Source organism: Melozone crissalis, unplaced genomic scaffold (assembly GCF_028551555.1).
Source record: "Melozone crissalis strain CALT ecotype California unplaced genomic scaffold, PUWL_Pcris_2 ptg000018l_1, whole genome shotgun sequence".
Lineage (NCBI taxonomy): Eukaryota > Metazoa > Chordata > Aves > Passeriformes > Passerellidae > Melozone > Melozone crissalis.
Window position 1 is genome coordinate 13,557,725 of NW_026535796.1, and position 13,547 is coordinate 13,571,271.

Genomic DNA, 13,547 nt, shown 5'->3' on the forward strand with positions numbered 1-13,547 from the left:
GAGTTTTACTAGATATGTTTCACTTTCTGAAAAACGAAAAGAATTGTCTAGTTAATTGACACTGAGAAAATAACAAAGCAACAAGAGGAGTTGTCAGTAAAGCAGATGTTCTGTCTCTTTCAGCCTTGCTGTCAGTGACACTTACTCACTGGAGTTTCAAGACACTATAAAAGTATTATGAGATCAAACACTGGTAAATGGTATGAGCACCTTCTTTCCAGAGAGTGTGTGATTTACCCAATCCAACATTCTTACTGATGGAACTGAAGGAAAAGCCAGTGTTAGGGACCAGATTTTTGCAGGTTGATTTACAGCAGCTGTTGTTTAGTGGCTGCTTCAAATGTTTGTAGCAATATCCATCCTCAGCCAACAACATCATTTTTCTCTTAGGTGTTTCTGTCCTCCTATGAGGCATCTTGGCTGTTTGTGTAACATGAGCTGCACAGCTTTAGTTTATTGCTCAGTGAATTAAGACAACCCAGAACTGATGTTAGGTTATCTTAAATCACCACACATAGTGTTTAGTGGTTTGGCAGGTGGTTTCTCTGTGAGCGTTTCCAACGTTCTTCTAACCAAGGGACAAATCTCCAGAAAATATGCTGAACTGAAAACTGGGAGCAGAAATCTCTACCTCCATCTCAACACAAGCCCTTCAAATTCCTGCACTAGTCACTAACCAATACAGATTGCCTTTTAAGCACATAATTTTCCTGGAAAGGAGTGTACTGTGGGGCAGTGAGTATGTTATGGGGCAGGATGTATGTTTGCTAACATCCTAACAAACATCTACACAGCATCACAATGTTCTTCTGACCAGCTCAGTAAAACAAGAGAGGGCATTATGCCACCAGAACTGAACTCTGAAGTGACTTATTAAAAACCTCTCTATATTATGTTGCCTCTCAGAGGCAGTTCCAGGAAAGTTCTGGAAAACAGCCACCTCTGAGACCATTCTGTGGTCACACTACAGAGCTGCTGCATGACAAGCTAAAGGGTGGTGCTGTGTTAAGCTTCAGCCTGTAGCCCCTAATGGATCTTCAAAACCTAAGAACTGCCACACTGAGTGAAAGGTTTTTGTGTGGCTCTCAAGGCACACAAAATCCCTTGGATTGTAACAGTGAAAAAAAGCCACTAGCCTCTACTCGTTAGCTGCTCCAGGTACATATGTCCTTCAACAGCAGGAGCAGGGTTTTATTTCCCATCCCATACACATATCCCAATAGGAGGGACAATGGAAATGTGGTGGAGAAGGAGTGGCAATAATCTCATATCTTTGACATGACCACACAAAATACATGACCTTGACACAAGTGAGGAAGAACTCTGTCCCTTTAAAAAAATCTGTAACAAGCCACTTTCCACTGGAAAATTCAAGTGAAGCCCAACAAACAACAATAACAACAAAAAACCCAAAACAAAATAAAACAAAACAAAAAAACCCAAAAAACAAAACAGAACAAAAAAACCCAAAAAAATCACCAAAAAAACAACAAACAAACAAAAAACCCAACCAATCAAACAAACAAAAAAGACCCAATGGCAATCCCAGGAGCAGGAAAATTAAGAGTCATATTTCTATTTGGAACATTTTCTCTAGCTGGAATAGGACTAATTTCCAGTACAACACTGCAAGAAAGGACTCAGGGGTTTTTATTTAATTATACCTGAAGTTCTCCATTGTAATCATCCAGTGTAGGTAAGGTGTAACGTATGTGTGCTGTAAATGGTGAAGTGATTACACACTGATATAATGTAATTATACACTTACACAATGATTATGGCACTTGAAATCTATTACTAAGAATCTTTCTGACAAAATTATATTAAAAAAAAAACCCTCTAAGCATGCTGTTAGAAAACTCTGCATTACATATCTAAAGTTAGGTAGGAAAACCTAGGTTCAATGCCCAGAACCTCTCCCCAGTGCCTCATCCTCAGCTCTGCTGGGTTTCAAACTCTGTCAAGCTTATGCCAAGCACTGACAGCTGGGCTCCTTTCTCCCATAGCAGAACAGGGGTGAGGTGTGGTTGGTGGGATGTTATGCTTCCTCCCTATTTTAGATAAAAGCAGACTCTGACAGGATGAGCACATCCCTAAGAGCCAGCCCAAGTCACAGATATATGGGGCCAAAAAGGATGGAAGTGGATTTTATCAGCTGTGGGGAAAGGCCTGAAAGCTATATTCAGGGGCCTGTTGGCACACAGTAAGGCCAGCCCTAGCAACATCAAAGGCTACAGCAAGGAGTTAGTTTATACAGTTTTGTCAGTTGGATTAGACTCTTCATTAGGATGCAGAACAATCCTCTCCTACTTGGCAGACAGGAGCAAGAAACAGAATAAAAATGGAAATCAGATCTCAGCCCTGAATTCCCCATTCAGTGAAGCTCTACTTATTTGCGTAGGAACTCCAGTTTGCCTGGCTTTGTTTGAAATAAAGGTAACAGGAAATTTCTGGGCAGGATGAGGTCAAGGTCCCTTGCTTTGGGGCCAGCAAGCCCTGGGAGGACTCTGAGTCAGAACAGCCCGTTCTAGGAGGAGGACAAGCAGAGGGCAAGAGCATTTGCTATGGGGTACCAGCAATACTGTCTGTACAGCTGCATCCTCAGCAGGCAAACTCAACAGGGAAACTTTGGAAAAGACCTTTCTTAGTGGAGTTGGACAAGTAGTTGTCACACTGCACAGAGTCATGGGCATTCTGACACTAGAGTGGATGGTTTTTAGCAGGCAGGTTGTGCACTAGTCAGCTTCTTACTTTTCCCCTGCATCTTTTGATTAAGTTGCTGGTTTGTCTCAGTGTATTTGTATGCTAGAAGAACAAGATTATCTGATTTTGTGGGTTCCTAATGCCTCTGACAGCATTAGAATATACAAAGGTCAAAGAGAAAAGCCTGAGTTTGCTCTCAATCATGTCAGCATGGCTAAGGGGTCACAGGGAGGGGGATGTAGGTGTACTGCAAATTCACTTTAAGGTCAGAAAGAGCCCAAGTATTTAAAACAGGAGTTATTTTTCTCTATCTTCTGTATCATGATAGCAAAGTATGTTTATTTTAAGAAGGTATTTTTTGCTGTCTTTAGGATTTGTGTTTATTGTGTTTCGGGTCAGAAGATAGAAGGCTAGCATTTGTTTTACAATTTCATATAAATTTTTTTAAACGGTCTCAGGAGGGAAATAATACATATCTATCTAAAATATTTCTGGCCCTGAAACAGGACTGACTGAAATATATTAGCAGCTGTCAGAAAGATAAATGCCTACATTTCACTCCATGCTGTTGAAACCTTTAATTCACTATATTAGCCCTTTAAATTGTAAACAAGATGTTAATTTCTTGGCTGCCATAGTAGAAGATAAAAGAGACTGCTAGCTGTAAGTAACTTGCACCTTGGGTTATTTTATTAATATTGCAGATTGTAAGTGGCAGGGCAATTAGGGTTAAATATGACCCCAGGAAAGCAGCTTGACCAATGTTGATCATCCTGCTAAATAGATGGAATTTAATTTAATGGGGGAAACAATAGGTTCCCTGTGGTTTATCTCATTAAGGTGATTTCCATAATTCCAATAGTGATTCCTACATCTTTAAAATTAAACTTGGTAACAGACAAAAAGATAGAGCTGCATTGGAATGGTAAGGGAAAAAAAACCCATTTCTGATTCTGTCATGAAATACTTGTTGCTAAATTTGTTTAATTTGGCCTTAACTCGTTCCCAAGATAATCCCACAGTCTCTCTTCATCTGAACCCTGTCCCTTGGATTTCTTTAAAACCCTCATATCTCTCTGGGTACCTTCTGTTCCACCACCTCAGAGCTTCTACATGCACTTAACATTAAGGGGCTCTAATTTTCTTCTCTCTTATACCTATTTTTCATCCATTAACTTTAATGGGACTGCACCTGGTTTCAAGAAAACCAGACTGAAAAAAAAGTCAGTCTTATAGTGCCCAAACTCGTATTCCATACTCCAAAAGTGACTATTTTATGACAGACAGTTTTCTGCAGAAATAAATTTATTTCCCTTGTCTCTACCTCAAAAGACAGTATACTTTTGCTGAAAGACCTAACAGAAAGAAAGATTCTGAGGAAAACAGGAAACTACAATTAGCTTTGTAAGAATTGCAGCCATAGATATTTTTCCCAGTTCTTCCTTTTGTTCTTAAAAAACCAAATCAAACTTTAATTTTCTGGCTTTTCTCCCCATACATTGGAAAATACTTAGGATGCATTTTGGCAAAACTGAAGGAAATATCTTAAGAAAAAATGACTTGAGGCTGAAGAGAAAAAAGATTTGCCATGATGTTTTCTAACTGTGAGGTTTGCTATTCACAGAGAAGGCAGTAATATAGTGCTGGAAAACAATATTATGCCTAGCATAAGCAAAAGGCAAACATATAGCCACAAACATCATAATGTAACAGAATTTTATCCACCAAAATTGTTCTTTTACAAATCAAACTAAAAGATTCTCATCAAGTTAAAAATCTTACTGTCTATGTGTTTAAGTGTCTCCTCTCTTTCATCCTGTTAGTACCTGTACCTTTCATTGCTTACAGTAACAGAAATACCATCCTATTGTTTTTCAACTATCTCCCCTGTTGTTTGCATGGGTGAAGCTTCTACACTGGAATTACAAAAGAAAGTCAGTAAAAGAATATGAGCTTCATTCTTTGCCTTGCCTGTACTGTAGCACCTGCCAAAACTAGGGCTGAGGTTTGCTGGAAATGTAATTATTTGAAATTTTGGTTGGTTCTGAATCAGACAGGAATCTTTCCTTTTTTTTTTTTTTTTTTTTCCCTCACTCTGTTCTAAAGGAGCAGAACTAATCTTGCTGAGCAGTTGCAAAGAGCTCAGGAGTTTCCAGTCCCTAAATGACCTGCTACACAACTACTCACAGGAAAGAGGTTGTTAGCAGAAGAGCCAGACACTCTTAGTCCTGAGGTCAGGAACTTCCACTTTTTAGCAACCTCTTCCCTAAAGAAAACATACCAGAAATCTGTGCAATCTGTTCAGAAACAGTTTTTTTTTCAGGTTTCTGGAAAATATGAAGCAACCTCTCCTCATATCTGAGCTACTTCTGGATGTGTAGAAATTGAAAAGTCTTTTACCTCAAAATGAATCATCAAAGGAGATATCATGCCACTATGATTTAACTGCCCTGATGAAATAAAATAAATTCCAGGAGATAAATCCACTCCTAACAATGGCATACATAGGGAAAAGATTTTGAAGTGAAGTTTGGTGTATATTAGTTCCTTTGACATAGAACTGAAAACTCTGCTTCCCATTACATGCGGGTATCTGTCCCTCCTGTTTTCATATCTCCATTGATACAATGTCATTTGTGTGCCTTAGGGCCAGAGGAATGCCACAGCAGGATAGAGTAAGCCATGTTTTCTGTCTTGGGCTAAGTATGATCCCAAGTGGATTTCACCACTATCAGTGAAATCTTCCAGAATTAGCTCAGTGACTTAAAGTATTGCAGAATGTTCCTTTCAGCTAGTCTAGATGGTACAGCTTTTATCAGGGCGTATATTGCAAAATTCTTACTCCCTCATGCTCTTCTGAGCTCTGTTAGAGGAAGATATTCTCATGCAAGAAGAAGTAAATCACTGGAAAAGTCAATTGATTTGAATCCACTAATTTTACAATTCACTTGTCAGGACAAAACCAGGTGTGTGACTATAGGTGCAGATATGAACAGAATCTACCCTTTTCCATTTGTTTTGATCCCAAGTCCCTTTCATTCATGGTGCCAAAATTCTACTTTCCAGGGGAATGTGAGGAAAGATGAATTTCCTGTGACTAACTCAGTCTAGAGCATTAAGCACAGGGCTCAGCTGGGGTATATGTTTTCAGTAGAGAACAGCTGATGCACATAGTGGAAAGCAGCCGGCAGAGATACTTCTGTCTGATAAGGCTAATCCATTACAAAGATTTCTTGTGTGCAGTTTCCTGGCTTCAAGTCTGTTTTACCTTTTTACACATTGACATAAAGCTCCAGAATGACTGAGTGGAAATCTTCATGAACTGCAAGAAACATGTCTTAAAAAATGCCACAAGAAACTCAGTGCCTTCTCTGAATCTGTGACTGAGCAAACCTACAAACCACCAACACTCCTTACAATTAATGCATCAGTGAGCCCTGGAGGCTGGTCATGCACACAGTGCCAGTACTCACAGTTTTCACAGCGACTCCCTGTATAGCCAGCCAGACAGGCACACTTGTAGGTGCTGCTTTTGTCCAGAATGCATGTCCCATCATGAAGACATGGAGATGAAGAACAAGCTGTAAAAGAAAAGCAAGAATGCTCATGGTCTCTCATAGGATGGGGAACCTACCCATTTTTCCTCGTGGTGGCTGTGTCTTGGGGTAAATTACATATTAACATGGTTAGAAGTTAGAAAGACACAGTAAAGGGCCTGATGCATGTCAAAAAGTCTTCTGCCCTTACTTACTAGAGAAGGGATCTAATAGGGATAAGCAGTTTTTTCCCCAGCACATGTTACTTTTACCATTTTCCTTTAACTGCAGTCAAGTGGTGAGAAAGATTTATGGAACACAATTAATTTACATCAAGTTCAATTAATGTTTAGAGCTTAGACTAAATTAAAGTCTAATAGCAACCTACATTTTTCCTGACATTCAACCCACACTTTAGGGATCAGTTCTGGGATCCATGGTTTTTGTGATGTTTTTTTGTGTCTCAGACCTTGTTTTAGATTTTGGGAGTTGCTTTGTCTGTGGGAAACTCTTGCATACAACAATCTAAGAGTGATGCACATCAAACTGTATACAGTTTGTATACACCAGCATAACTTAATATCAGAATGTGTAACTGTGAATTAAATACCAGAAAATTCTATTGTTTTTCCATTCCACATGTTTTTTGATGCCTGCTCTAAGAAGAGATGAGTTAATAGAACTATTGTGGTTTAATCCCAGCTGGCAGCTAAGTACCATGCTGCTACTCACTCCACCACTGCTGGAGGGGAGAAGAATTGAGAAAGAAAAACAAAACCTCATTGGTTGAGATATGAACACTTTAATAATTGAAATGAAAAAAAATATTATGATGATAATAATAATAATAGGAATAATAATTACATTGAAAGGGGGAGAGAGAGAGAGAAATAATGCTGGAGAGAAAAAACTACCCATCCTCAACACAGCTGTTCACCATATCACTGACTGAAGCCCGGGCCCTCCCCAAGCAGCAAACCATGCTCCCAACCAACTCCCCCCAGTTTTTACAATATTCTGTGGTATGGCATATCCCTTTGGCCACTTTGTGTCAGTTGTTCTGGCCATGCTCCCTCCCAGCTTCTTGTGCAATTACTCACTGGCAGAGTGAAAGAAAATGCAAAGTCCTTGATTTAGAGTAGCACTACTTTACAATCACTAAAACATTAGTGTGTTACCACACAAAATCCAAACCACAATATGGCCCCCTGAGGGACACCACTTGTCACTGATGTTCACTGGGACACTGAGATGTTGACCACCACCCTGTAGCTCTGACCATTCAATCAATTGCTCATCCACTGAACAGTTCACTCATCAAATCCATCTCTCTCCAGTTTAGCCAGAAGGATGTTGTGGCCATGTCCAAAGGCCTTATGAAAGTTCATGGACATAACATCTGTAGCCCTTCCCTTGTGCACTGGTGAAGTCCCTCAACTGTAGAAAGCCACTAGATTGGTCAGGGCAGGACTTGCCCTTGGTGAAGCTGTTCTCGCTGTACTGAATCACCTCCCTGCCCTCCATCTGCCTTAGTCCTCCTTTTGGAAGGACCTGTTCCATGAACTTCCCAGGCACAGAGGTGAGGCTGACAGGTCAGTAGTTTCTGTGGTCCTTCCTTCTATCCCTTTTTTAAAATGGCTGCCTTTTTATCTCTTTTCCAGTCACCAGGGACTTTTCAAATATCATGAAAAGTGACTTGACAACTACATCAGCCATTTCCCTCATGACTCTGGGGTGTATGTCATCAGGTCCCAGAGGCTCATGTATGTTGAGGTTCCTCAGGAAAAACACTGATCATCTCTTATGGTGGGAAGGAGTTTGCTGCCTCAGTCCTTGCCTTGCTCCTTGCCTCAGCTCAAGGAGTGTATGAAGAGAGGTTGCCAGCGATGACTGAGTCAAAAGAGACAGGCTCTGGCCCTCCCTGCAGCCAAACCTGCATGGCTCCATGTTTAATGTGGCAGCCCTGCCTGGGTCATCACCTCCTTCCTGGTGCATGCAGAGGACAGGTTCCTGCTGAGGGGACACCACAGCTGCCCTCCCTCCCAGGGGGTGCTGATTCTTGCCTGGGCTCTGCTCTGCAGCTGCAGCAGGACCTTGCCCTTCCTGCACTCCCAAGGTGCCATGAACTGCTGCACACCCTGGCTGCACCCTGGGCTGCTCTGAAAGGCATGGGGGTACAGAGAGGTTCTTGTTCTGGCACTGTGCAGATCTCCTCAGCACCTCCCACAAGCTGCTCAGGTGTCTCCCAGCTCAGGAAAAGCCCCCGGGTGCCAGGATCTGTCACTGCCACCATATGGACCAACCTCAGAGCAGCTTCTCTCAGAGAAGTTTCTTATTATCCAGATGGCATGAGGTAAGAAATATATAGATACCACATATAGATTTCTCTGGAGGCTTCATGTGGTGGTGTAGGAGCAATTTATACATGGCCAGGCAATTAATATCTTCCATGTCTCATTGAAGATTAGGGCCTGAATAAGAACAATAATTCATTCTTTAAAATAAAATATATATGTGACAGTTGTACTGTATACAACTAATGCAAAATATCACTGAGAAAGAGAAGGAGAACTAGAAGACTCCTTACAGACTGATATTTTTGTAGTCACTGGTTAAAGCTAGTGAACTTTTATCTTTGTTTTTGTCCCAGCTTTGTCTCCTGATTCTGGAAAAGTAAGCAAGTCAAGTGAATAAGGTAAGTGTCAGATACTCTCCTTGAAAATGCCTGATACTAAAAAACACTAAATATTTTTTCTGTTTTAAGGAGTCTTGATTTCCTGGCTTAAGTCAAACAACAAGGGACAATACTACAAATGTTTAAAGTCACTATGTTATGTCCACTAGCTTGTGTGTACAGAAAGGAAATCTTTATTGAAAGTCAGTAACTGGCTTTCATCTAACTGGATCCAGCATATGTCTAATCCTTAAGAGACTCTGATAGCTCCCCATCTGGCCTCCCATGCTTCTCATCTGAATTCTGTTCAGTGACTTCTAGTCATTCATGCCAATTACTGGTTCCCATTTCCCACTTGGCATGGGATGGGACCTAGCACCTGCTTCCAGACTAGGCAGAACAGCAGGTTGTGTGGTTTCATCCTTTAATAACTATATACACAGTGACCTTTCCTAAAGGAGATATAGGCTTTGCAGCTTATTTTATATCAATCAAGACCTTTCTGGAATTTGAACCAGTGATCTCTGTGCAGTCAGTGCCCCTGCTTCAGCAAACTATGGGTTCTAAGCCAGTACAGAGCTCACAAGAAGAGGAGGCAGAAAAAGAAGGAATTCAATTTTGACACACTTCTTGTGTCCTTTCCACTACACCACTAAGGTGCTGGGGGACACCAGATCACCTTCATGTCCTAGTCCACATCCTGTAAGCACCTCTGTTGCTGCTGCTCCCACCTGCAGCATAGGGAATTGCTTTAGTAAGCCCCGTGAAATCTGTTCTGGGGACCTTGGCTCTTCCACAGTGCTGTGCACAGAAGGAAATTTCAGGGCAAATGCTTCAGTTTTCAATGTGCTGCCAGAGCTTTCGATCCTGTGCTGCCCCCACTTTCAATTCTATGCTGCCCCATGCACACTCTATTCTTCCCTTAAATGGTCCTGCTGGCCAGGTTAGTGCTTCACATAAAAAGACACTGGGAGTGTTTGAAAAGCCTTTCACTGCGCTACACATTAGACCAGAACAGCCTCATAATAAAGTGCACAAATAGAGCTCCTCACAAACTCTGAGAAGCCCTTTACAATGTGCTCTGTGTGGATTACCACACTTGCAGCCTCACAGCCTCAGAATAATTACCCCTCAAAATGGGGCGGAAATAAAGTGCTCCACAATATTCAAATACCGAGTGTTCCCTGCTGGGCAGAGAAAACAGAACCAATTCAGCTTGCACCATATGGAAAATGTTAGTTCCCTGAGTGTAGGCAGCCCTTATGCAACATAGCCCACGCCACACTCATTTGTTCTATATCACCTCTCCTGCTGTAAGCCCAGGCAAACTATCAATAGCTAACTGCTCCTGCTAGCAGGTACTAAAGGTGACATTTGAAGAGCAGGGCAGGCTGAGAAATGGCATAGGAGCTACATCCAGAAGTATGAACATTTCATATTGCTAGATACACCTCTGATCATTGTTAAGAGCCAGGTTTGTGTATTTATGTAAGGGTTATATAAACTAACTAAATTTCCTGAGCCAGATATACCCTGGATGGCCTCATGAAATGTGGGTCACCAGGGTGTACAGAAGGCAAGTTATGGTGAGTCATAGATCCTGCAGGGTTTATCTATGGCAAAACAGCACAGTCTGATTAGTCTTCTGTGCCAGGAGTTCTGTAGATAGATTTGACCAAAATTCCTTGCATAGCTAAATAAGGAAGTTCCAGGATGAGCGTGGAGGCTGCTGCAAATCCAATGGCAAAATGACAAGCCAGCTACACTTTCAGTGCTATTTTGAAACTTTGGAAAGCAAGGTAGGGGACTGAAGCACTGAGTAGTAATGAAACCAGTAATTCTGGAGCCCCACTTCTGTCATTCATAACACTGAGATCATCACAGAATGGGAAACGCCTCTTCATTTTTTTTTCTTAAAGAAAATAATTTGTTCTGTGTACACACTAGGGGATTTTTTGTTTGTTTTGGTCTTGGTTGATTGGGGTTTTTTTAAATTCCTAATGGTACATGAGCCAACACAAGAATTCTGTCAGGGCATTTTCACTGAACTATCTATGAGACTTTGCATCAGGTTTTTGCTGCTTGAGACAATGACTTTGCCCCTGCATACAGCATTGAGCAATTCTGCCACTGCAGATACACATGCCCCTTCCCCTACTTCCTCTGTGCTCTTAATTCTTCAATTCAAACAGAAAAGTCACACAAAACAGCAGCTTTTCTCTGCTGGCTGATGTGCTTGTTCTTCACACAAGTAGAAGGAATTCGGTCTTTTTTAGAAGAGCCTCACATTCACATGCCATCTGACAGCTTCTGAATCTTCCCCACACTGACTTTATGTAAGTTGCTGTTGGCAACACAGCATGAAAGTTTTTAATGATGCAAAACAGGCAAAGAGATTAGTGAAATTGAATTAATGAGAATGAGTGGCATGTTCCACTTTTAGATTAGGTTACCTGTAATTTCTTCAAAGACAGCATGAAATCCATCAAAGTTCTTGGATCCATCAGACTGGAAGAGGACATGGAGTGAAGACCCAGTGCTTCGGATGGGAGGTGGCCTCTCATTTCCACAGAATTTCTTTATTATTTGACTGTCCAAATTGTCCCCATCACGAATCTCCACATAGTCATACTGGCACATATAATCAAACTCCAGGCTCAGCATGGAAAATCTTGGGGAACAAGAACAAACAGTCAGACTGCTTACCTGGGTACCCTGAATACTATTTATTTGGGCATTTAGATATTTAGGGCATACCCCCTCAGTGAATCAACATGCCCTTAACCACACAAAGACCCCTCACTCATCTCAATTTTTGCATCATGACCCCTAGAAGCTGGCTCAACTCTATACAGTTGCTCCATGAGAACATACAAGTATCAGAACAGTGAAGTCCAAGTTGAAGTCATACAGTCTATACACGTGCATCAGGTCCCTAGCCATAATACAATGTCAGAACTTTCATCCAGGGTCAGGCACTGCAGGGGGCATATTTCTACTGTCATTGTTTGCTAAAAAATGTTCTATTTGGCCTAAATAAAGTTCTAAGTACTGAAAGTTACAGTATAAAATAACAAAGTTCAAAAGCTATCTACATTCAGAAGTCAGCAATTAGGGATACAAGGAGAGCTTGGGGATGTAACAGAAGCAGAAACAGCCACAGAAACAGAATCAAAATACTACAGCATGTTTTGCATTAGAAAGCAAAATGGCAGTAAATCCCCAATGTGTGGCACTTGCCTGTCTTTTGAGAGCAGAAATAAGGCACAGGAATTAGTGCAGAAGGGAAATACTTTAAGCCTTTTCCCACAATGTCTGTCCTTTCCTAGCTTCGATCCAGCCACTGTGCAAGGCTTTTGTTCATTAACAGCCATGCTATATGCTGCCACTGGAATTCAGGTGGGCACAGAGCCAAAGCACCCCACCAGAATAGGAACAAGAAACAGAAGGAGCAACACCAAGTGCCTCTGGAGAATGTGCAATGGTCGGGGGGCTGGGCTCAGCCTTGCTACAGCAGGAAAAGGAGAAATGGGCATGGGAGAGGCTGTGCTACTAACTGTTCAGCAGGATATTTTATAAATGAAACTCATTATGTACTCAATCTTCCTGAAGACTCCTAACACTGTAGATGTGTATTTAGGATGAGGCTGTGTCTCCCACATTGCCTATTCCAGTGTGGGCCTAGTGGTTTGCAAAGACTGCGTTTTCACACCAAAGAGGTGAGACAAATTTTGGATCTGCTCCTGGACCTCACAGTGTGAAGAGAAGAGAATTCTGGAGCCTGCTTCACACTATTCTTATCTTGAGACTCAGGTGCCCATGTTAAGGAGGCCTCCATGTTCCTCCACCTTCCCTTGACAACTCATGAGCTGACTTAAGAGGCCTCTGCACTCAGTCACCTTTGTTCAGGTCATACAGCTGATTTTTGAACATCAGGAGTACACTACCTACAGAGAAATGACTGAGCAGTTGTAGGAAGCTGCACCAATGGAGCAGAGCCCCTCATTTTTTTAAATAATTTGATGGAATGTAGAAGAAAAAACAAAACATCTGCTTTAAATATGCATTAGAGAGAGATAATTCAACTTGGCTTTGCATAAAATGCATGAGTTGAATTCTAGTTCTGTCAGGTCTGTCAGAGACATCCTCACACGTATCAGGTTATACACTACATTTTCAAAACATTCTTTCACTGGTGAAACATACCCCAGGGATCTAGCCTTAAGGAAGTTACAGAGCAATACAAATTAACCCGTTCATCTTTGTCATACTTATCGGGCTACAGTTTATCCTGACTCAATCCTAAAAATACTTTCTGGTTTTCTGAACTGGTACATTTCTGATTAAAATTAAGTATGTGTGCAAATACAGAAGGAAAATTTCTGGAATGCCCAGTATTATTTATAGATGTAAAGGTAAACTATCTCTTGATGCATGTCCCTGAACAGAGAATATCAAAACACAGGCACAGAGAATGAAAGAGCCATACAAAGAATACTGGTTTTAATTGTTTGCTTTGTCTGTTTTAAAAAATGATGAAAACAGAGTGGAAAATGTGAAAGGCATAAGAGTTCTGAATTGCATTTTATTTAACTTGGCAAAGAAGCAGATACACTGTACTGACGACATGGGAT

General features: G+C 41.2%; 1 protein-coding gene across 4 annotated transcripts in view; it reads right to left on the reverse strand.

Moving 5' to 3' along the window:
* The window catches only part of PAMR1 (peptidase domain containing associated with muscle regeneration 1), a 55,506-nt gene that overhangs the window by 22,974 nt on the left and 18,985 nt on the right, over positions 1-13,547 (reverse strand). For 3 of the 4 annotated variants that reach the window (XM_054276022.1, XM_054276021.1, XM_054276020.1), the window contains exons 5-6: positions 11,367-11,584; positions 6,177-6,284 (exon numbers count right to left, since the gene is read on the reverse strand). In XM_054276022.1, coding sequence (XP_054131997.1) covers positions 6,177-6,284; positions 11,367-11,584 — 326 coding nt within the window. The remainder of the gene's footprint in view (positions 1-6,176; positions 6,285-11,366; positions 11,585-13,547) is intronic. The other variant, XM_054276023.1, reaches the window with a different exon arrangement.